Consider the following 24,316-nt stretch of genomic DNA (forward strand, 5'->3'; position numbering starts at 1 on the left):
GTTGGACTTGATAATTAAAATTACTTTATGCCTTGAGAAAATACATTTTCCCTGTATGTTTGGCAAATGGCTGTAAAGCAGAAATTATTTCAGAACTCTTCCCCTCATGTCCACTGCCCCCAAAAGCGCATTTATTTTGTTCAGGAAGTGAAAAAAATTTACTGCTGCAAACCACTCTTGCCACCTTCTTTTTCAGAACACTGCGAATGACAGCAACATCCTGCCTGTTGCTCCATTCTGTTACTGGTGTGCCATGAGGCTCTCACATCTAGGAGAGGCAGAATCTATCTGCGTGACATTTTGCTGCTTATCCACTGGACTTTTACAGCTCTTAGTCTGGCATTTGTCCTATATTTCAGCTAGGTATACATATTTTCTTCTAGGCTTAACAAATGCAGTCTTGCCTTGTATTTATTCAACCTTTCAGTGCAATGATTAATCAGACAGCCCAGAAATGCCCATTCTTTGGCCTAGAGGTTAGTGAAGTGGCTGTGGAGTTGGCTTTGGGTACAACTAATCTACCTGACTGCCGAAGCATACCTAGTGTGCAGTAAGCTGTGCACAGACACCTGATGGCATATGCAGGCAGCCTTATTCCTTCTTCACGCGGGGTTAAATAGCATAAAATTCCTTCACGGAAGAATCAGGAGGGGATACCTCATTTTCACTCTCAGAAGGGGTAATTAAACGCAGGCGGAGAACTGCGCTATCGCAGTGAGAGCATTGTGTTGTCTTTACGGACAAACCGTCCCAGTCATCAGCACAAACACAGGTTCAGCAACATGCACGCCACTTCAGTACATTTTGTGGCTTCAGTGGCTCAGAGGAACATGTGTCTGTGTAGCTGGGAGATTGTAGAAGACGACGGACCTTTTCACACCAGCGGGGTGGGTACATTCACCTCCTTTCTAGCCAGCCATACAGGAAAGCCCAAGTCACCATTTGGGTCTAGAGAACGTCACTGACATACGTATTGCAATAACATCTGGAAGCTCAATGAGCTGAGGCCCATTTGAACTTTATACGCTACTTTTAAACTCGGAGCACTTCTCAGATGTTCACCGATTAACCTTCACAGTGTCTCTCTGGCATGGGGCCATACAAACAAAAGTAACCGGCTGGTTTTGGCTTGGAGCCCTGAAGCGGCGGGGCTGAGGCCGCGGCCTGCCTCAGGCAGGGCTGGCAGGAGGAGGCGGGAGCGTTGCCGGCAGGGAGGGCCGGCGGGACCGCGGCCGCTGCTGCTGCGGTGCGGCGTGAAGCTGCCGGTCGCCAGGGAGGAGCCGCCGGCGGGGCTGCAGCCCGCCAGCCCCAGCCAGAAAGCCCCGCAGCTTGCGATGCAGCCGCGGGAGGGGGACGCGGACGTGACCGCGACGGACGGTGAAGTACCGAGCCCCCCGCCGCGGGGTGCGCCCGGGACTCCCGCTTTCCCCGTCCGCCGGGGAGCGGCTGGTCCCGGAGAGGCCGGGGCGCTTCTTCGCGTTGACGGCTCGGGGGGAAGGAGGCCCCGCGTCCCGCCGGGCTGTCGGCCGCGACACGGCCGCCGCCTTCCCTCAGCGCCGCCGGCAGCCTGGCGGCCAGGTGCGGGCGGGGAAGCGCGTACCGGGCCGCCGGCTGCCGTTAACGCCCGCGGTGCGGGCCGAGGGCGGCGGACACCGCCTCTCTCGCAGCGTGGGGGGCTCGGCACCGGGCCCGGTGGGCGCCGGGCTGGGCAGCTCTTGGAGCAGGCGGCCGTTGCGGGTGCTGCCCGCGGGCGTGCCGGGCTGCGGGACGGGCACAAACGCGCGGTGAGGAGCCGGCCGGAGCCCCGGGCCGGCCCCGTGTGCGGGGCCCTGCGGGCGGGCCGCCGCTCGGCCACGAGAAGTCGCTCGGTCGGGGACGGGCCCGAACTGGCACGTCGGGGTCGCTTTTCCTCTCTGTCATTGGGCGCCGCTGAGTTTTTTAGCTTTGGCCAGGGGTGGTCAGAAGAGGTCTTCCCCTCCCCCCCATCTGAAGGACCGGGTCTTCATTTTTCTTCCTGCGGAGCCAAATGGAAGAGGCGAAATAAGAGCACTGGGCGTCTCGGGAAGGGCAGCGCTCAGCCCTGAGATGCCGACATTTTAAAATAAAACAAACTTCCTGCATCTGGGGAAAAAAAACGAAATTGCTGTATGTATAGAAAGTAATTAGAAATGTTGTCAGTGAGGTGGGTGAATATGAGACCAATCCCGAGCAGGTGTAGAACCACAATACCTGCTGCGACTTTGATTTTTCAAAAATGATGTCAGTAACTTCTGAAATGATTGCTGGAATAGATAAAGTCGTATTTGTTTTTTGGTCAGCAATGTAAATAAATCAGTTCAGCTTTAAGAAAGCGTGAGTGACATTAACTAACCACGAGTCACAGGTGAGATGTGCTTCTGCCTTGCGTTACATTAATTTGAAGACTGGTCCGTAGTTACTGTTCTCTCGGTCTTTCATTTCATACACGCTCATTCTTGCATGCACGTGAAGGAAAGACCTGCTGGAAGCAGAGTGAAATTCAAAGTTAGCAGTTTTGGTTTTTTTTGTTGGAATGGCTCACATGGGACACAGCTGATAACTTTGAAGATGTAGACTGGATATATATATATATTTTTTATGCCCAACAGCACCGGAATGTAGTTTGCTAAAGACTTGTTCGATAAGGTTTGCGTGAGGGTGCATCACTGGGCATCTGTGTATTGTTGTTGCTAAGAGAGGGCAACTTTGCAAACCGGTTTTTAGGTGCGAGCGGTCTTCTTTCGTGTTTTTCCTTTCCTATGTAGATGTTCAAGCTGTGCCCTATCAGACCCTATACGAAACACCAATCTTTTTCGTGGCATCTGGGAATTCAGTAACATGATGCTTGAATACTTCATGTATTAGGTGAGAGAAAAAGTCTGCAAACAGCTAGATGACATACCCTGTTATTAGTACCACCAATGTAATGTGTTTTTCTAGCATTAATAACGGCTCATTAGAATGATCTTACTATTATTTATGTTGTCTTACCTAGGATGGACAATTTTGTTGTGAAAAGAAAAACTGTTTTCCTACAAATCTCGAATAGAAATGATCATACCGTGGTGCCTTTTGTTGATGGTGATAACATACAGGTTATTTAAACAATAAAAGAAATTAGCATAATTTGAAGTGTTGACTTTTTTTTTCTCCACACTTCACACTGAATTGATGAAAATTACTCTCTTTTCAAACTTTCTACCTACATGTGTCTCCCAAAGCTATGTACTGGGTATGTTTAGAAAAAATAATTTGGTTGTAGTTACTGTGAGTCTTTAAACACATCTTGAGGAGTGGTTGCTGTTTCTGTTCTGAATACTTAAAAAGAAAATAAAGAAGAACAACCCCCACAGTTCTAGTCTGGGATACCATCTACTTTCTTCACCGGTAAGGTAAGGGAATATTTGTCAGGAAACATTTTTGTGGAGAACAAAGCATGCACTTTTTATGTGTATTTTGGAGTGATAAAATACCTGTGGTCAAACTGATCAGAAATTACTCTGACTGCAGATCTGTGGTTAGACTGCCCATCAGGACTGCATTCTTACTCGTGTTACAGCTTTCAGTTTGTCTGTAGTTTTTATGCTGCACGTATCATTGCTGTATTGGTCTGAACCGGTTCTATTATTGTCTGAAATGTAATAATGGTAATTGAGTATAGAGCTAAGTAAGAATGTAGAGTACATTGCATAGTACAGTCTATAGTGTACAGTATATTGCTGGCACTCTGAGTGATTTTTAAAGGCAACTGTATGAGCAGATTCTGCTGTGGTTGATCAGCTGATGGAGTTCATGCTCCTTTCTGGCAGTGTCAGTAAGAATTCCACCAGCTCAAGCCTTAACATTTCCCTTTCATATGGATGCCCACTGGGGCAGTACAGTGTCTAAAGTAAAGGGGTATCACTACAACCACTCTGTTCCCCAGAAAGGAGCATGAAGCAGTAGAATTTCTCCATAAGTGAGACAACTGGTTATGATCCTGAGAGATGCAGAAACTGACAAATAAATACAGGATGTTAAAACAAGGAAGAGTGAAGGATTATGCTTCATCAGGCAATAGATCTGTTTCATCTGTGGGACAGGAAGTAAGAATCTCCACAATGCAGTATTAATACAGAATTAAATAGAGTGGGAGGAAACACTGGACTTTCGAAAGTGCAGATGCCAAAGGTTGCAGGTGAATATACTTCTGCATGCTATGCAGTGGGACCAGTGCTGAGCTGGAGCTACAGCCATTTCAGAGAAGTGTCCACCAGGGAGACGGCAGTTTCTGATGAGCTGTGAACCCAAGGAGAGCTGGAGACTGATGCTTCTTGTGGAGCAAAGGTGTTGTAGATGATAGATGGATGATCACCTGGTCATACTGATTTTCTGTGATAGTTCTTCACCACTGATTTGGAGATGAAAATGTAGTCTGCAAAACTACTCTTCAAAGGTAGCCTGCTACTGCTGAGAGGACTCTGACCTTAGGTCAAAATATTTTTTGAGGGTGCTGAACAGGAGAAGAAACCTTGTTGGCTGACACAGTGCATTGCTTTGGGAGGATGAGATGTTAAAAAGTAATTTGTAGATGGTTTATGGAATGATCATAACAGAATTGCAAAAGTTCTGGTATAAATGGTGGGAACTTCTGGGAAGAAAGAAGAAAATTGGTGTCCAGGAAGTGTTCCCAGGAGACCAACAGAAAATCCAGGGCTGCAACCTACTTGGATCAAAGGAAGCTTAAGAGCAGATAGACAAGTGTCGTAAGATGCAAGTGTAGCAGTGTAGTGGCTTCTTCAGGGCTAGGAGACCTTTTGGATTCCCTTTCCTGTGATAACTGGTATGTAAACAGGTAGTGATCTTAAACTGAGGCCAGTGAAGTTCTGGTTGATGACTTCAGAATTTGGCAATATCTGGAGGTTTCCCCTAGCCACAGCAGCTCTACTTTAATTCCGTTATCGTCTTGTTTAGTTGCTTTGAAAGACCATTACCTACTCTGAGGTATTTTTTCTGCACTTTATCTGACAGCTCTTTAGACAATGAAAAGAAGCTTCATTGAATACTTTTAAGAACATACTATAATTTTGTAATGATTTTGGTTCCTTCTGTTGATGTATTACAGTACTTTTTTCTCCCTTACAAGTATCAAGGATATACACTCAGACAGGATTTAAGCTTCCAAAGAACAAAACACATGCAACTCCCCCTTACCTAATAGAAGTAGGAAACATTGTGCTCAGTCATGGTGTTTTTAATATGAAACAAGGTTTAGAGCTATTAGAGCTGAGAACAGGAACCTGGCAGCTAGCAGCTGCAGCATCCATGTATTTCTACATCAAATAGCAAGTTCTGTAGAGGCGCATATTATACCAGCTTTTAACTCATTAATTTGTTTCACCTGAGGTTGCTAGGAAAAACAAAATCCCCAACAGCTTTTTAGGAAAGGGTTAGTTGCTGTAGCTCATAGTTTGGAGTGAGGGAAGGAGACAGAGAGAGAAGTGGGGTTTTTTTCTGATTCAGCGGCTACTTTGACAAAATTCACCAGCAGCCTAGCAAATATATAATTTTTCTCTCTAGTTATATGCAGAATAAACTCAGCAATACCTACCTAGATGAAACTGGAAGAGCAGTGCTCTTATTTTGTTTTGAAAAATGAGCAAACAGTCTTTTTTGAAATTGTGATATCTCACAGGATATGATAGCTGTAGAGAAGCCCTGCTGCCTTTTGTCTTAGTAAGTACTGGTATTACAGGCCATATATTTAGGGCTTTTTGAAATTACATAAAAGGGAAGGTATGCAGCATTGTTGGACTTAAGGAGAATGTCTTCTGTTTGTGCTCCAGAACAAGTGTGCTAATTAAAACATTTCAGCTTGGAAAATTCATCACTGCTAGTCCAGTTCCATCATCTCAGTGGTAGCAAAACATTAATGTAGTGAGCTTCAGACACTATTCAGCTTGACTGGATACGAACCATTAACCACAAGAGATAAACTCCACATTTTTTTACTTGACCTTTGCTTAGTTCCCCCGCTAGGTAGTAACTTGCAATCAAATATATTGCTTTTTTTTTTCCTATCCCATACTGAGATCAGTTTTATATCTTAAAACCCTAGGAGTTTAAAAAAGTAAAATAAATCCCTTACTAGCCGAAATTAGAAAGTATCAGGTTTGGATATGGCAGAAAATGTATTAATTGTATGAATGTTTATGTTTTAATACTGTACATTCACATGCAGTGCACAGATAGTTCTAGCATCAGCACCCTTGGTGCGCTGGTAGAGGGCAATCACTGCCAATAGTTCTATACAGCAGAACTGATGACATTCACCACTTCTTTTTGAGCTGTGGAAATCTCCATTTTCCTAGTGAGGAAAAGTCAGTTGCTAGAAGAAGTTTGAGCAGCCAACATACAGTTCATGTAACCTATGACATGCAACTGATGTGGAGGCTTTTAGTTGTCCTTTCCCATTTCTTTCTACGTCTTTAGGGCAGAACGAAGGATTTCAGGGGGGAATAAACAAAGCACTTAAAATTTCGTTTTCTTTTTTTATTATATTCTGAGGGGAAGTTGCAGGTCAGACAGTGCTTGAAGCAGTGTAGTTTGTGTGAAGGAATAGGAAAGTGGTTAAAGGAGGTGTGATTAGAAACAGTAATCCTGAAATTTTCTGTTAACTCTTTCATGTCAGAGTACTAAGCATTCCGGTGGTTAGCTGAGTAGATAAATTCTTAAACTTACCTTTCTCAAGGGTCATCTTTTATTATATTTCAAGGACTAGTTTTTTTATTCCATGCAGAATTTTTGCAGTATGTGAACAGTATGCTAATTAGTTATGGCCCTTTTTTTATTTTTACCCTGGAAGAGGAAGCAAGTAAAGCAAGAAGTGCAAGTTTTGCAGTAGGAGCATGCTTCACCTTTGCTAATTAGTACTTAGCAGTCATTTGTTATATTTATATTGATATAGATGTGTAAATATATATACACACTTATGTGTGTTTATATAGGTGTGTAGATTAATAGATAATAAATTAAAGACTGAATCAGGAAGGTCAGTAACTAGCCTGAAAGAGACTACAGCGTATACTGGATAGCTTTGTTTGTTTGTGGTGGTGGCTGTGGTTGTTTAGGTGTTTTGCTGGTTGGTTGGTTTTGCTTCTTCTTTCTTGTATCCTATGTAAGTCTCATTGTGCTCCTATATTGTACCATCACATTGTATGTACTGTATAACAAGTGTGGTGCTCTGGCTATGGAGGCAAGTATGGCATTTGAGAGACCTAGATTCAATTCTGTGTTCTCCCATAAAGTGTCTGCATCAATAATACAGCTAATCCTTCTGTAAAATGCACTGGTGCCACTTCTTGACCAGTCAGCCATAGGGTAAAGCTACATGTTTTAAAGTTGCGAGGTGTTTGGAAACTGTGGTGAGGCAGTCTGTAGATGGATTGGAGTAGCTTTATAGTGGCTGGTACTGGAAGCATTAGCGCTAAGTTTACAGTAAAAGGTATTGCCTATAATGCCTTATGCTGAGAAGCCACTGTGTATTCAACCACCCCGACATCTGCTGGAAAAGTAGCATGGTGGGCTGTAGGCAATCCAGGAGTGCACTGAGGAGAACTCCTTAAGCCAGGTAATGGACAGGCCTACCAGTGGGGATGTGATACTGGACCTGCTGGTCACCAACACAAGTGAGCTAATTGGTGATACCAAGATTGGAGGCAGCCTCGGCTGCAGTGATCATGCATTGGCGGAGTACACAGTCCTGAGGCATATGGGTCAGGCAAAGAGTAAAGTCAGGACCCTGAATTTTAGGAAAGCAAACTTCCAGCTCTTTAAGTCAGTAGGACTCCCTGGGAAACGATCCTCAGGGACAAAGATGCAGAACAGAGCCTGCAGATCTTTAATTACACTTTCCACAGAACACAAGAGCTTATAGTCCCCAGGTGTAAGAAGTCAGGCAAGCAAGGCAAGAGACTGCCATGGCAGAGTTAAGACTTGCTGGTTAAACCAAAGAGCAAGAAGGAAATGCACAGGCAGTGGAAGCAGGGACAGGTACCTTGGGAAGAGTGCTGCCCAGCTGTGCAGGAAGGCCAAGGCGCAGCTGGAGCTGAACTTGGCAAAGGGATGCAAAGAATAATAATAAGGGCTTCTATGGGTATGTCAGCCTAGGTTATAGGTTTGTCAGGTCAAAGAAAGTGCACCCTCCCTAATGAACACGACTGGCGAACTGGTAACTACAGACGAGGAGAAAGCTGAAGTACTCAACAACTTTTTTGTTTCAGTCTTCACTGGCAACCTCTCTTCTCACACCACTCAAGTGGATGGACCTCAAGACGGGGACTGGGGGAGCAACGGTCCCTCCCACTGTAAGAGAAGATCAGGGTCGTGACCACCTGAGGAACCTGAACAGACATAAGTCTATGGGACCTGATGAGATGCATCCCAGCATCTCTAAGGAATCAGCTGATGTCATTGCCAAGTCACTCTCCATCATATTTGAAAAATCACAACAGTCAGGTGAAGTCCCCGGTGGCTGGAAGAAGGGAAACATTACACTTGTTTTTTAAAAGGCTGAAAGGAGGACCCTGGGAGCTACCAATCCATCAGCCTCACCTCTGTGCCTGGCAAGGTCATGGAACAGATCCTCTTAGAAGCTCTGCTAAGGCATATGGAGGACAGGGAAGTGATTTGAGACAGCCAGCGTGGCTTCACCAACGGCAACTCTTGCCTGACCCACCTAGTGGCCTTCTATGATGGAGTGACTACACCAGTGGACAAGGGAAGAGCTATGGATGTCGTCTCTCTGGACTTCTGTCAGGCCTTTGACATGGTCCCCTACAACATCCTTCTCTCTAAACTGGAGAGATAACATGTTTGGTAGATGGACTGTTCGGTGGGTGAGGAATTGGTTGGATGGTCACATCCAGAGAGTAGTGGTCAATGGCTCAGTGTCCAGATGGAGATCAGTGACACGTGCTGCTCCTTAGGGGTCTGTATTGGGACCAGTAGTGTTTCATATCTTCGTCAATGCCATAGTAGGATTGAGTGCACCCTCAGCAAACTTGCAGATGACACCAAGCTGAGTGCTGCGGTCAACAGGCCCAAGGGACAGGATGCCATCCAGAGGGACAGGACCTGGGCAAGCTTGACAAATGACCCCATGTAAACCTTATGATGTTCAGTAAGGCCAAGTGCAGGGTCCTGCCCTGGGGTCAGGGCAAGCCCCAGTATCAATACAGACTGGGGGATGAAGGGATTGAGATCAGCCCTGAGGAGAAGGACTTGGGGGTACTGGTGGATGAAAAACTGGACATAAGCCATCAAGTTGGGCTCACAGCACAGAAATCCACTCTACTCTACTCTGGTGAGACCCCGCCTGCAGTCCTGCATCCAGCTCTGGAGCCCTCAGCACAGGAAGGATGTGGGCCTGTTGGAGCAGGTCTAGAGGAGGGCCTCAAAGATGACCCGAGGGCTGGAACACCTCTCCTGTTAAGAAAGGCTGAGAAAGTTGGGGCTGTTCAGCCTGGAGGAGAAAAGGCTCCAGGGAGACCTTACCACGGCCTTTCAGTACTTAAAGTGGGCTTGTAAGAAAGATGGGGACAAACTTTTTACCAGGACCTGTTGTGATAGGACAAGGGGTACTGGTTTTAAACTGAAAGAGGGTAGATTCAGACAAGATACAAGGAAGACATTTTTTATGATGAGGGCGGTGAAACACTGGCACAGATTGCCCAGAGAGGTAGTGGAGGCCCCATCCCTGGAAACATTCAAGGTCAGGTTGGACGGGGCTCTGGGCAACCTGATGTAGTTGAAGATGTCCCTGCTCACTGCAGGGGGGGTTGGGCTAGATGGCCTCTAAAGGTCCCTTCCACCCAAACCATTCTGTGATTTGCCTGGGCTTATCATGCTTCCCAGTGTTTGTCCTCTGAGCCAATTTCTTCTCTTGTACTATTTAACTTGCAGTTTTAAGGTGCAGTTTGATGACCCTTATACTACTTCTGGTAGTACAGCTTTCTAGGAAGAATTTCAGTCATGTTGCTTTGCCTTGTTTGCAAAGGTTTAAAGACTTCTTGAGTGAGTTTATGACTCCAGCTCTTTCTGAACTTAAACTTTGAATAAGGACCTTGAAGAAATAGTGTAGAAATTCTCAAGCCTAAATTTGTGCTAGTAAAATGAAACTGCTGGAAATTTTCTTTTCACAGCAAGAAGTAAAGAATCCTAACTGAACCAAAAGACATGAAATGCCTTGTGGAATACTTTTTGATTTTGTTACTTCTGCTGCAGCTTGATCTGGACTAAATTAGGACTTTGAACATCCTGTGCTTGTATCAAGAAGAGATAGTGTGGATGGAAATGTGTACAATGGAAAACTATGCACGATTTTCCATTTTTGTGTGCTTTTTCTTCTTTTTTTTTTCCCCCACTTACTTTCTAGGTAAGCAACATACATCAACAAAAATACTTGCTTAAGCTTGTACATCCTGGCTTTTAAATATTTTGCCATGCTGCCTAGGTATCTTTAATAAGAGCAGTTGTTTCTTAAGGAGTTCCCAGCCTAACTAGAGCATAGAGATGAATGAGAGAAGAAAGAAGTATCATCTTTGTTTTTTACATCACAAAGCTAAGGAAAAGGACACTACCAGAAAGTTTTTCAAATCTAGGAGTCATCCAGCAAGTGCCACAATAAATATTTAGACTGAGTTTAGGATATGTTTTTAATTGAAGGAGGAGGAAGTACAGCCTTCTGAAATAGGTTTACCTTTTTGCGTTTTTTGGGGGGGAGAGGAGGGAAGTTCTTCAGGTTTGTAGGGGTGTGAGATTATTTTGCCGAATTACCTAAATTGCATGCACAGAGAAAATCAGTGGATAGATGCTGAGAGAGTTTTGTTGAAAGGCCTCAGGTATTAGTGGAAAGGTTCTTATTGACTTCAAGGGAGCGTGGTTCAGCTCCTGCCTCTCCGTTTTCTCCACTCAAAGCCAATTAAAGGGATCAGTGTATTGTAAAGACAAGAAAATGGCAACTGAAAACTGGCATCACTGAGGTGTTTTTGTATCTGGCAGAAGTTGTACTCAGTGATACATTTAGTGCAATGGACTTGCACTTCTGTCTCTTGTATCCCAGAAGCCACTACTGTTTTGTTCTGTGTACTACAGAATTAGTTTTTTTAATACGTGGAAGGATTTCTATGTAGTAGTAGTGTCATAATCCTACTCTCATAGGACACTTGCACATGTTTGTGTTAGCACAATAAGAGTCCCATTTGCTAGCTCTGTTGGTTTTATGATCTTTTCCTGTTCGATCTTGAATTTTCTGTGGTCAATTTTAATTTATTTAATCTGCAGAGGGAACTGAAGCTGCATGTACATGTATTCGGATCTATAGCTAAGTAAATCTAAATGTAAATTATCTTCTCCTTTCAATAATCTTACATGCTATCTGTAAATTAATTAAGGTCTCTGCATCTGAAAGTGTAACGTGAAAATCTTTCATACGTTTATGTTTAGCTATGTAGTTTTGAGTGAGTCAGGCACAAATCCGTATTCTGCAAAAATGTGCTAGGAATTTTGCGTCGGTGATTTATTGCCATTGACTTCAGTTGGCAGTATTCCTGGGAGCAGCATGGGTGGCATTACGTCCGCATGTGTCTATAACATCAGGTTCTTTTTATCCAGAAAACAAATTGCAACTGTTTAATAACAGACATCTGGAAAGCAAACCACCTACACTGAGGTCGTGATGGCCTGATCATTTCAGTGCCAGCTGCTTGTATGCCAGGTTCTTCTGGCAGCTAAAGAGTGTGCAGTAGAGAGAGGCTTTCCATTCATTTCACACTGACACACAGACGGAGTGTTCCAAGTATGCCCTGGGCCCTACAGTGGTTTCCGAAACTGCAGCAGAAATGCTGTATTAGGAACTCAGACCTAAAGACAGGTCTCCTTATTTGATTTCCAAAGTAGCACAATGTAAAATGAGTGCAAGGCAGTGTTGGTGCCTGCAGAGTGATAACAGGGAGAAACATCTGCAGGGAATACTTAACGGAAAGATGTTCCAATTTTTTTGTGCAAATCTAGAATTGTTCAATCTTTATTATTAGTTAGTATGTTCTGGTTTTAATACTTTGGCACTCTGCCATGCATTTCTGAGCAGAAAGGAAGTAAGACTGTTGTCTGGTTAAATGTTTGGCAGATAGTATGTTAAAAATATTGCGAAGCAAAAAAAGCATTCGTGAAGTGGAAAAACTACTTCTAATATATCAGATATAATTAAAATATAATAAAACAATAAGATAAAATATTTCTGCCGTTTTGGAAGCAGCAGGAGATGGCTGAAAATTACAGGCTGTATGGCTGGCTGTATGGCTAACTGTATGGTACCGAGGTGAGGCAGTAACGATTAGTGATGACTGAAGATTTGTCAGCATCTTTTGTTTCTTTCTTCCCTGCTCCGTCTCACCCTGCTTAGAATGATACAATACATCTGACTTGTTGATTAAAATGTAAGAAATCTTATGTATGTATTGGTCAATGACTACAATTTCTTAATTTCCCTGTTCTAAAATTGTCACTCGTAAACAGGCAGCTAGTTTCTTTAGATATCCGTGGATAAGAGATTCTTAATTTACTGTTCTCCTTCTTTTCTTTCTCATTATTAAAATACGAAGTGTTCAGGAAACAAACTTTATTTTTTAAGTTTACATTTGATGATGTTTTGCATTAGCTGCTAAATATTTAAACATTAAATTTAACGTGTTAGTTTAGTCCTCAATGCAAGATAAAAGAAGCTTGTATCTCAAAATGATACAGCGTAATTGCTGCTGGCATTTTTTGCTGTGCTGCACCTACCAATTCTTTAAAAAATACTGCTGCTGAGTATATTGGGCTTTTCAATCCAGAGGATATTGTGCTTTTCAATCCATTTTTCTTATAATTTAAATAGAAATGGTCAAAAGTCATGTATCATCACAGCTTTTGCTTGATAGTTTTATGGTAGCTTGTTCTTTTTAAGTCTTATTTATGTAACACTATACTTGAATGTAATGATGCTCTCAGAAATGTGTGGACATAACATTAGCAAAAATAAGATAAAAGTAGATATATATTGTAATTAGAAAAGAAAAGGAGTTGCAAAGTGGGAATACAAGTGTGGCCTTCTCTTTCTGCAAATCTGGTAACTTTACACCAGGCCCTTCCCCTCCAAGATGTTTTTGTGTAAAGGACATGCACTGACTCATTAAATGTCAAGCTGAGTGGACACCAGCAATGTGAAATCAATTTATGACTAGCAGTATGAGGTATTATGAAGTGCTATTCTTGATTTTCTTACTCTAAGTCCTTTGAAAGTACAAGGAAGTACAAGGAAGTACCTTGTACACTGCCATTGTATTCTTTGGATCCTATCTTATTTCAAAGCCCCGTGCTTCATTGCTGCAGTGTCTCTAAGCTGCAGTGATTCACCACAGTAGTCTGAGATTAATATTTGGTGATTTGAGATTAATGAAACTGTGCCTGGTTATAGTAGAAAAGAAACTCTTTAATACCTTTAGAGATGCTAGTGTATAATTGTGAAATAAATTTCTCAGACTCAAAACACTTCTAGTTTAATATCTATCTAAATAAATACTAATTTTTTTGTAAAGTATCTGATTTCTTTAAAGGTTGCTGAAGTAGGATATATGTGGATTTCCTATTCTGTGCCTCAGATCACACTCCTGTAGCAATTACTTCAGAATATTTGCTTGAGCTCTGACTGCCTTACAAACTACATCCAAGACAGGCAGGATATCAAGAGGGCAGTTGTCCTAAATTGTCACCATTATGACTCCCTGTCACTGAGATTCTTTACACCTTCTGGGTGCCAGTTTTAGTCACGTATGAGGCTTTAAATGGCGCAGTTACGTCCTCTAAGTATTACCACGAGTGAGATTACAGTGTGTTTAGATGAGGTGGCTTGCATATCAGAAAAATGTCATAGCCCATGATTCTAAATTCTGACTTGTCCTCCTGTCTGAGGTGGGATTTTTATAAACCAGGTTACACTTTTGAAACTTGGATGTGTCATTTACAGCAGTAATTAGAAGACGTAACTTGTTTTAGTCCCTTGTTATTGCAACATGACACTTAATCTTCTTGAGGCTGACCGAATAAATAGGATTACTCTTTTAAAATTGGCACTAATTGTCCTGTAGCATGGTATTCTTTTTACACCGTTTGCAAATAGTGACTCTTGGTCTACTTGTGATTATATGTTTTATTCATTAAGCTGCATGACTGCAGATGAAGGCAGAGCTCTGTTTTGAGGTTGGCAGACCAGCACCCTGACAGGTGCATGGTAAAAACCAGCTATGCCTTCTAAGGTCAGGTTACATATTAACTCAAGACTGTAGATAACTTCCAGACCTGAGTCAGTGTCTTTGGAAGAGGTCTTCTGCTGTATGAGTGTACCGGCTTCGGTTAACTGTTACTGAGGGCTGCTTACATTGCGCTTAGTTGTGTGGGGTAAACATTCTCTGTTGTGTTTGGTGTGTTAAAGGGTGTCGTGAATCAGCTGAAGGAACAGGTAGTATGATACAAGTAATTAGTAAGCAGGCGTATTTCAAGCCCACTGTTGGTGGGGCTGTATTTCTTTGTGTTTGCATCAATGGCAAAAGACAAGATGATGTTGGAAGATGTGAATTACTTGGAAATTTGTTTTTGGCGTTACCCTTCTGCACATGCAGTAGGTGCTGATCTGTTTTCAAAATGGGACATGGGTGTAGGGAGCCAAAAAAACACCAGACCAAAAACTGAACAACTGAAAGGCATGTAGGAGTAGAAAACTATGTCAGGTTATCTTTGTTCTAAAGCTGGTTAGCAATAATTATTAAATTAATGTAAAAATCTTCTTCCTCTTAACCACAAAGGCCAGGAAAATCTTAAAAGAAGAATATTTTGTCGTGAGGGACTGGCGGAGGAGAACTGACAGGGAAACACCAGTAACTGTTAAATCTTACATTCCCTGAAAGATTTCTCATACTTATGAAAAGTCATTCTGTGAGGTGAATGCCTCAGAGAACGCCTTCACCAGAAAGGTGACTGAATGTTTGAGCTAAGTGACAGTTAGTTTCAAGAAGTGTGTACCTGGAAAGCATTTAAAAAACACTTTGATGTTTTTTAAATAGTTCTCGATAGTTCACCTAACATCTTAATCAGAGAATGAGCAGTACAAAAGTAAAGATGTAGTGCTCAATTCTGTAAAAGGCATCATGGGTAGGTACAGGTATCTGCAAGGTAGATTTATTTTCCAAGTAAACAGCCACTGCTTAGATGTATTTTCAGCAAGAGGATAAGGTGTTTTCAGTTATCACTGAGCACAGAGCTGTGAAAGTGAAATTTTACAGAGCTTGTTCCTTTGTTTTCTTTTTATCTAGGTTAATCCAAGCCCCTCTGCCCTGTTTTCAGGCTCTGTCATATTTGTTTTCAGACTCTCAGTCCCAGGGTCTTCTGCCAAGGAAAACCTTACCAAGATTTCTTTTGAAGAGGAGCAAAGGAGGAATACTTTGGTGCTTCTAAAAAGATTACTGCTAACTCTTTTTTTTTGTTATTAAGATGCTGAATAAGGAAAAGATTCTAAATAAATTAATTAGTTGGGGTTTTTTCAGTCTAGAAATCATTTAGCAAGTATTGATTTTAGAGGAATGTATTTAATCAGATCAGCTTACTACACTAATGATTTGGCTTCTTGGTTCTTTGTGAAGTAGGTAGGAGATAAGGCTATAAAATACATAGTTCCTCTTGAAATTTGCATTTATTCTTTTTTTTTTTTAATTTATTGTGGTTGTGGGTGGTTTTTTATCTCCTTTTGCAAGAAAATGGTACTCATTTGTTACCTAACAGGGCAGCTGTTTATTCTGAGCTTGAAAGAATCTAAGCCTTCATGTAGTATCACACCTGTACATAAATTACACAGAATTTAGGCTTGTACTCCTCGTTGAGGTTGCATCCAGTTTATATGCATAAAGCTGACAACAATTTTATGCTGTTATCTTCAAATAGTATCTTAAGACTTTTTGTCTACAGTGATAGTAATGTTAAAGCTCTGAACATAAATGAAGTGTTAAGGTATTATAATGGCTAACGGGGCAAGGCTCCAAGGCTGAAACCTCAGAAGACCTTTTTCTTTTTCTTTACTTGCTTTATGTGAAAGAGAAAATTTTTTAGATGTTTTGAGCATGGTTTTTCTTGATGTGGATAAAAGAGGTAGAACATTTTTTTTTCTTTGTATTAGAAGAGCAGGTGTAGCACAATACTTGTGTTCTAAGCTGACTAGCCACGTTGTGCCACACTACCATGTTACTACACTGCAGCTACTGTGTACAATCATCTGACATCATCAGGGAAAGTTATGGACAGAAGAATTAGCTTCAGGTGAGTATGTAAGATTATCATATGAATCTTTGTTCCTGTTTCTTCCTAGTTTAGTGTCCTTTTATGCCTGAGTCTTTATTGCATTTACTCACTATGTTTCATAAATTTAAGAAATTATAAGTTGTGTGGAACATTCTTTCAGCTGTTGTAATTTGGTTTAGACAAGCATATGTCTGAGTCTTGAAGAGTTTTTGGCATTGAAATAGCAGTAGTCTAAGAAAAAGAAATTCCAGAAAAATAAATAGCGTGGGTTTTTTCCTGACATGAACCTGATAACTTTTTAAGCTTTTAATCAGAAATACAGTATTTCAAAGCTTATACAGTAAATATCATAAATCACACATAGAAAAGGAGTTTCTTTCTATGTAGAGGAAAGAAGTAGCTTTGCACATTTTTAGGAGAAAAAATGAACAATAATGCTGTCTGTCTCTGAATTACCTGTATCGTTGTTGAGCTTGCTTGGAAATCTAGGTGCCTTGTATTTGTTTTCCACTGTAAAGTCTAGGCTGATGAGAAGAGAGATGCCTAGGAAGGAGCGGATGCCACTGGAATGGAGAAAACTCCAGTAATCAAAATCTGACCTAATAAAAAGTTGTTGCACCTTTTGCCCTGCCAGACTTTTTCCTCTCACTGCAAACAAAGTGGGAGGAGTCTGAGTGAAAACATGTCATTCTGGCACCTGGGGTTCTGCAGCTACCCAGTCTGCACGGCAGCGTTCACACAGCCTCCTTGCTTGGGCTCCCCCTCTGTGTCCATGATGGAGAGCCCAGTGGAGAGCAGCATCCCGCCTGGTGCTAAAACCACACAGTGGTGTGCGGTGGCATCGAACGACTTAAAGCGCAAAAGGCACAGAAACTAAGAATGACTGTGTATGCAAGAGGAATAAAATGGCAGGGAAAAGGAAAGAGAAGTCAACACTGCTAAGGCTGGGTGGGAGTAATGGGCTATGTCCAGGGTATTCCTTCTAGTTCCTTGGAGCACTGTTTAGAATTTGAGAGAATCCTGCTTATGCTGCTTTAAAACTGTGTAAGTTTTCCCCGTCCTTTAAAAGGAAAAGACATGCTGTTCTGAAATGCTGAATTTCCCCCTGAAGCTTAGCTTAAAGTTACTGTGCTATTCTGTAAATGTTCCAATAGCTAGGAACTGAGAAGTTTTCTTCAACAATTTTGTTTTTGTTTGCAATAAAATTATAAACCCTTTTACAAACTGTTTTTTTATGTAGCGGAGTGTGCCTTAAGAGTATCCTGAAATGTATCCTAATGAGAGAGTGAACACAGGGCCCGTGAGGGAAGTAGGCCTAATGATTTCAGTGGTGCATAGACCTTGGGGACATATTCCACCCAAAATGGATATGAAATTATTTTAAAAGTCAGGCTGAGGACATGGAGGCTATCATAGAGAATCTCTGGCATTTGTGAGTAGAAAAGCAGTACTGTCAGCAATGTCCTTGTCCACCTCGGTGCAATAACAACCTACTAGTCCTCTTAAAGTCTTCTGTAGTTGTTGACTGTGGCAGCCGTGCAGTGAGCTGTCATATTCAGTGCAATGCAAAAGGAACAAATTGAAATTGTATTGAATCTATGTACAGAGTTTGAAGTGTTATTTTCTTTTCCCATTTTAACTGAAGGGAACTAAAAAAGGATTTCCTTTGCCTTTCAAAAACTTCTGCAGGCTATGACATTGGCCACCAATTTTTTTTGTCTTGAGTCTTGATACCAAAATACAAAGTCTGGTGCTTTTGTGTCTTTTGTTGTCCTGAAATAAGACAGCATTATGCTGGCCATCCGTCAAGGTGAAGAAAGATCTGTACATGGCAAATACGTTTTTACCGATGTGGTTGTACTGTACAGTTCACAGCTGGCAGGAGGAAAGATCCATGCATCTGGGTGTTTGCCCTCTGTTCCTCACAGGTGAGAAAATATGTGGGGAACATCCACAGGAGTGCCAGTGAACATGTAGAATATTCCATGTTAGTAGGCAATTGATTTCACTATACTTAGGGCTTAACCATGATGTATTGATTGTAATTGGCAACTAATACATGGCAGAAGACATGAGTGAGAAACTTGGGAGTGAACTGTTCATTGAATTGATTCCAAAATGGCCCTTAGCTCAGTCAGTGTAAATGTGGTTTGTAGGAATATTTAAGTGTCTCATATTGCATTGTCTTAACATGCACCTAAAATTGCAGTAATATATATTTTTTTTGCTGAATACTGGTATGAGTAGTAATTCAAGATTAATCAGTGTTAGAAGTACAGACATGTTTTGTAACTACTTTGAAATACATTTAGCTTTGAACTTTAGACCAATACCATTGCAGTCTTTCCACACAGTCACTTATTAGTCAGGATTGGACTCTCTCTATGTAGTTACACTCACATTGCTGTATCTGAGAAAAAAAAGATACAGTTATCCCAAAATTTGATCTGGAAAAAGAGTATTTTAGGTAACTTTTTGACAAAATGTTTGCTACGTGATAGTTGCTCAATTACAGCTCACAGTAATAAAATATAACAAACAGGTAATTTTTAAGTGAAAGCTTGACCTTTCAAATGAAAAAATACCTTTGACAAGTTGTAATGAGAACTTATTAGTACATTTCAGTGAGCCCTTCCCATAAGACCTCCAAGGGGAATGGGGAATGTTTTAAGTACACAGTAGCTCCACGTTAAAGTACAGCATAAGAAAGACATGGACCTGTTGGAGCGGTTCCAGAGCAGGGACACAAAAATGGTCCGAGGGCTGGAACACTATGAAGAAAGGCGGAGAGAGTTGGGGATGTTCAGGCTGGAGAAGAGAAGGTTGTGGCGAGACATTATAGCAGTCTTCCAGTACCTAAAGAAAGCTGGAGAGGGCCTTTTGACAAGGGCGTGTAGTGATGGGACAAGGGGTAACGGCTTCAAGCTGAAAGAGGGTAGATTTAGGTTAGATACAAGGAAGAAATTCTTTACTGTGATGGTGGTGAGGCACTGGCACAGGTTGCCCACAGAAGTTGTGGATGTCCGCTCCCTGGAAGTGTTCAAGGCCAGGCTGGATGGGGCTTTGAGCAGTCTGGTCTAGTGGAAGGTGTCCCTGCCCACAGCAGGGGGGTTGGAGCTAGATGATCTGTAATGTCCCTTCCAAGCCAAACCCCCAAACATTGTGTGATTCTATGTACTTTGGAATGGTACACTTACTGTTCAGAGTAGCGGGTAATTGGGTGTACAAGCCTAGTTACATTCATCAATCTACACTGAAAGTAGAATGGAAGTAAGACTGGACTACAGGAAGGTAGTTGTCTGTCACCAGACGTTTCTGGCAAAGGTGCGCTGTGATTACTGTACACTAATCACCCTCTGTGTGAACAAACTTCTAAATGTGAGGATTGACCTATTTGGTAATGGTAATTAAATCCTCTGGAGGCAAGTATTTTTATTCAGAAGAGGGTAGGTTTTACGGTTCAAAATACATTTTCCTAATGCCTAATAGGTTATGCAATATGGACAGCCATTGCATCTGTTGTGTTTCTGATATTAGATTCTGAGGAATCTAGCACTTTCTGGAGGGGGTAATAAGTTTATTTCTTTGCCATGCATTTTAAAGCAAATTACAGTAAGTGGATTGGTTTTCCAGAAGTGTTTTGTGAGTGAGAAAGCAGCTCTCACTGTGTGCCAGACTCATGCTGCATAACTCCAGGCAAATGGCTTTGAGGCTTGCTGTAGGAGACTTTTCTGCCATTATTTCAGAAAGTTTAGGGTCCTGAACATACGGACTCAGAATCCATAAAGCAAGTGAGCTTAAAGTAAACTGAAATAGATACAGTGTAAATACCTTTCTCTTGCAATGAAGCTGTGATTTCCTAGCTGTGATTTGAAGTTGGATTTGATTCAGAGGTGTTCTTGTGGCTGAAGTACAGGATTAGCAGATACTGGGTCTATACTTTCTCCTGCTGCAGAACTTCTCTGGGGAGCCAGGAAGGTTTCAGGCTGTCTTCATGGCACAACGTCACCTCATGTAATGAATGCAGAGAAGCACCATGAGACTTCATTAATGCATTATTATAAAGTCTGTTGAGAGGCTCTTTTGGCTAGCATCTCTAAATAAAAAATTTTTCCATGAACAGCAGAACTAACGAAGCCTGGTTTTCCTTCAGCTGAATTACTTTGTTCACATCTGTCCTAGTGTCTTCCTCATCCTTCCTCACTGTCACTTTAGAGCTTCCTCTTTTTCTGTGTCCTAACCCTTTCTGTGATTTCTTGAAGTTACTCCACTGCTATGCATGTTTATAAATCCTCCATCTCCTGCTCATGTACCACTGGCAGTAGCTGACTCTGGTGTTGACTGATGCATGAACTAGAAGAAAATGTAGCTATTAAGCATGTCTCATCATTTCCTTCAGCAGGAATGGCACACTGGGCCTCATGTTTACTCAGCCACCTTTTTTATGCAAATTGCAGGAACACCATAGTTTTGGCATGTTGGGCAAACTTGATTTTCATCAGCTGAAGAGTTCAAAAATTAGGAGAGATGGGATTGCTGATCAGCACAGCTGCATAAACCATGCTTCCTCAGAAGTGAGACTGGAATAGAGGCTGTCTAGGAAAGCCAGGTGTGAATCTGTTTAAGTAAATGCTGCTGTATTCTTTGAGAAATGCCACATCTATCTGAGTTTTGTAGTTTTTAAAACCTTTTCCTTAATTATTGGTTAAACAGAGTATCCATGGGTCAGTAAATTTAAGTGAAACAAGACAATTTCTATATCCTTTCCCCTCTGCCCCTTGTGATATCACTGACCTTTCACCCTCTTGTATTCTTGTTTGTGAATGGATTTCTTCTGAACTTCAGTCATTTAGGTTCATTGTGTTTAAATTTTGCTGGAGTCACTACAGGCTACGTCCACGAAGTCTGTTTTGCTTAGACAAAAAAAGTCGCACAGATTTTCTGTTTACTGTTAGCATCTATCAGATGAAGTGTTAGCCATGTGCTTGGTTTTCTTCTGAGCAGCCATTCTTGATTTTTGTAAAGCTTTTTGTAGTATTCTGCACGAAAGATACTGTATGCAGTAGACCACGACATAGTTAGAAGTCATGCCTGTTTGATCTTTAGGCTTGGAAACCTTCATTTTCTTTAAGAGGAATTATTCAGAAACGTGTGTGCCCTTGAAAACTAGGTAGTCAAAATTGCAAAAGCTGTGATTGATTTATTATCTACTGTTTGAATATTGGTTGTTATGAGGACTTTTTTTTAAAGAAACAAAAAAAAAGAAGCCAAAATACACCAGGTACCAAGGGTTTGGTTTTTTTTTTGTTTGTTTCTGAATGCAATGGACTTTTTTATTTTCCATTTCATTTTCTTTAAGTCTTTCTTAAACCCTGCTAAGACAACCTGTATGATTCCACAGACTTTGAAATTGCATATGTTCATGACACATTTGTCACAAAGCCATTTCAGTTGTAACATTGTATCTATATGCACCACAGCATACTAGGAAGAAGCAAAAGGAGTCTTTGTAGTAAACTCTGGTAAAATCTGTTTCACATGTTGAATGAACATAAAGACTTATGGAGAGGAACTAATTTCTTTCACCAACAGAGAAGGTGCTGTTTGTGACCTGTTCCTGTAGGCTTAGTAGAGAATAATTTTTTTTTTAATGCTGACTTTTGGAACAAGGGTAAAGGAAATGTCCTTGGGACCCTCCTGTAGTAGCCTGTTTGTATTGTATATAAAATAAAATACACACTGGGACATGGAATTCATGGTCTTATTTCAAGGAGCTGAATTGAAGAATAGCATGTTACTGCCTTATGTTTGGGGCAACTGTACCACTGTCTTGGGTTTAAACAATGCATATTGTAGTTTATTAATTTCATCTTTGTTTATGAATTGCAATCTTTTGGCTTACCTTCAGCTCTCTTAGAGAATAGTTGTTTGGGTTTTTTTTTTTTTTAAAAGAATGTAGTAGCAGAAGCAGCTCTTGTCCTTGACATCGCTTTCTAGTTTCAAGTCTAGTTGGACTTTGACTTTGCAAATACCAGCCCTTTGTGGCTGGATAGACAGATTAGGTATTCGTGGTTTTTTTTCTTTTTTTTGGCAATAAATATATAAAATGAATGCATGAGATTTCTGTAGAGATTCTGGATTGTATATGATGGGTGTGGCTTTAGGGGTGTCAAGCAACCAGCAAAACTTGAAGTACTTAATACTCCCGTGATGTGACCTGTTTGGTATGATCTTAGTGTGATCACTGAAACTGTACATTGGGAAATTAAAGTAGAATAAATTTATAATTACAACATGTACAACTAGTAAAAAATTTACATATATGTACAACATTGTATATATACACAATAGATACACATTTCTGGAGGGACATAAGTAGAAATAATAGTTAAAGCATTTTACTATGTCTATCTGCATGTTTAGATCAAGTCCCGACTATTTTGGTTTTTATTCTCTCTAAAATATTCCCATTTATTCATTTCTCAAAAAACTTCCCAATAATAGGTCTGATGTTCTTCAGCAAACTCTGTGTGCCTACATTTCTTTACCGGTATAGGAGCCAAGCTCAAATTGAGTGTTTCTTTTCGTACAGACATCCATGTTTAGAATTCTGTTTAACTTCAGATCAGCCTTATCTCCAGAGGTTACTTGTCATCCACTTAGGGAAGAAGCAGTCTTGAGGCTCTTGCCAGTCTTTTGACTACCTTCTACCTCTTTGGAAATGCTGCTTTTTCTGGGCTCAGCTGGTTACCATCATCTTTGCCCTGACTTAAATGTAACATGTAAATGACTACCCTGCAGTTTGACTATCCTGAGAACAAGTTAATATCCATTGTGAGATAAAGTTTTCCATGCTTCGCAGGGTGGTGTTCAGCTCTCACATGGTGATAATCATTTGCTTTGGGATGGCTGGCTGTTAACACAGCTGTTGTGCAATACTGTCCTAACTATTAAAGGATTTGTTTATTCTGAGATAATCACAATAAAGATAACATGGATTTTTGTGGAGTTCAGAGGAGAGTAATTTTCATTCTTCTGATACAGCAAACTTCTGAAACTTCTTTTAATGAATACCTTTATAATGAAGATTTATCAAGGTCCTCTGAGTAAGTGTATAATCTTATGAACAGGTTGGACTGTTTAACAGGGAAAAAACCCCAACCCACTCTAAATTAAGACCCAAATGTGAAAAAAGCAAAGATCAACAAGTTTTTATCCTGCTCTGTACAGAGTTGTTCTTCCATGTTATGTACTCTAAATTTAAAATGTATTCTGAGGATGAATATACAAATTTTTTTGTTTGAAGATTTTATTATATCTGTGTGGAATATTATCAGGCAGGACTCATTCCAAAACTGTTTTCTGTGCGGTTTTCTAAATAACAGACTCTGTTTGGACCTCACACATGACACGAGCCAGGCGTTTATCCTCATTCTTCATGTAAAGTGTCAAATATTTAAAAAAAATTCCCAGAAATGTGTGTCTATGTATGATAAAAAGACTTGCACCATTGCTTACAAAAATGCTTATACAGCTATGCTATATCAATGTGTTTGTGTCCAAGTTCAGAATAAGTCCATATCTGTTTAGTGTGCTTCTGCTTTAATGGGGTAATAAGCCCTCTGCTTTAGCTACACCGCTCTCTCACATTCTCCTGCTGACCACCTCCTCAGTAAAGAGCCTGGCTTCTCAGAGACCCCCATATAGGTGTTAGGTCCCTCAAAAGCCATCTTCAGGCTGAGTAAATGTTCCATTTTGGGACTCGAATACAAAAAAAACCCCATTGATACAATCATAGAATCACAGAGTGATTTGGGTTGAAAGGGACATGATAGATCATCTAGTTCAAACCCACCAGCCATGGGCAGGGACACCTTCCACTAGACCAGGTTGCTCAAAGCCGCATCCAACCTGGCCTTGAACACTTCCAGGG

The 24,316-nt window shown here is 41.2% G+C and overlaps 1 protein-coding gene and 1 long non-coding RNA gene across 2 annotated transcripts in view; both read left to right on the forward strand.

Annotated features, from left to right (window-relative positions):
* Nucleotides 1-1,226: 1,226 nt before the first annotated feature.
* LOC142358807 (uncharacterized) lies at nucleotides 1,227-3,107 on the forward strand. The gene is made up of 3 exons (XR_012761861.1): nucleotides 1,227-1,377; nucleotides 2,784-2,883; nucleotides 3,014-3,107. It is a non-coding gene; the product is annotated as an uncharacterized LOC142358807 (long non-coding RNA).
* A 4,523-nt stretch (nucleotides 3,108-7,630) lies between these two features.
* LOC104335218 (histone-arginine methyltransferase CARM1) overlaps nucleotides 7,631-24,316 on the forward strand; it is a 71,138-nt gene continuing 54,452 nt past the window's right edge. Inside the window, 1 exon segment of the mRNA XM_075411436.1 lies at nucleotides 7,631-7,784. Coding sequence (XP_075267551.1) covers nucleotides 7,631-7,784 — 154 coding nt within the window.

Source organism: Opisthocomus hoazin, chromosome Z (assembly GCF_030867145.1).
Source record: "Opisthocomus hoazin isolate bOpiHoa1 chromosome Z, bOpiHoa1.hap1, whole genome shotgun sequence".
NCBI classification, from domain to species: Eukaryota; Metazoa; Chordata; class Aves; order Opisthocomiformes; family Opisthocomidae; genus Opisthocomus; species Opisthocomus hoazin.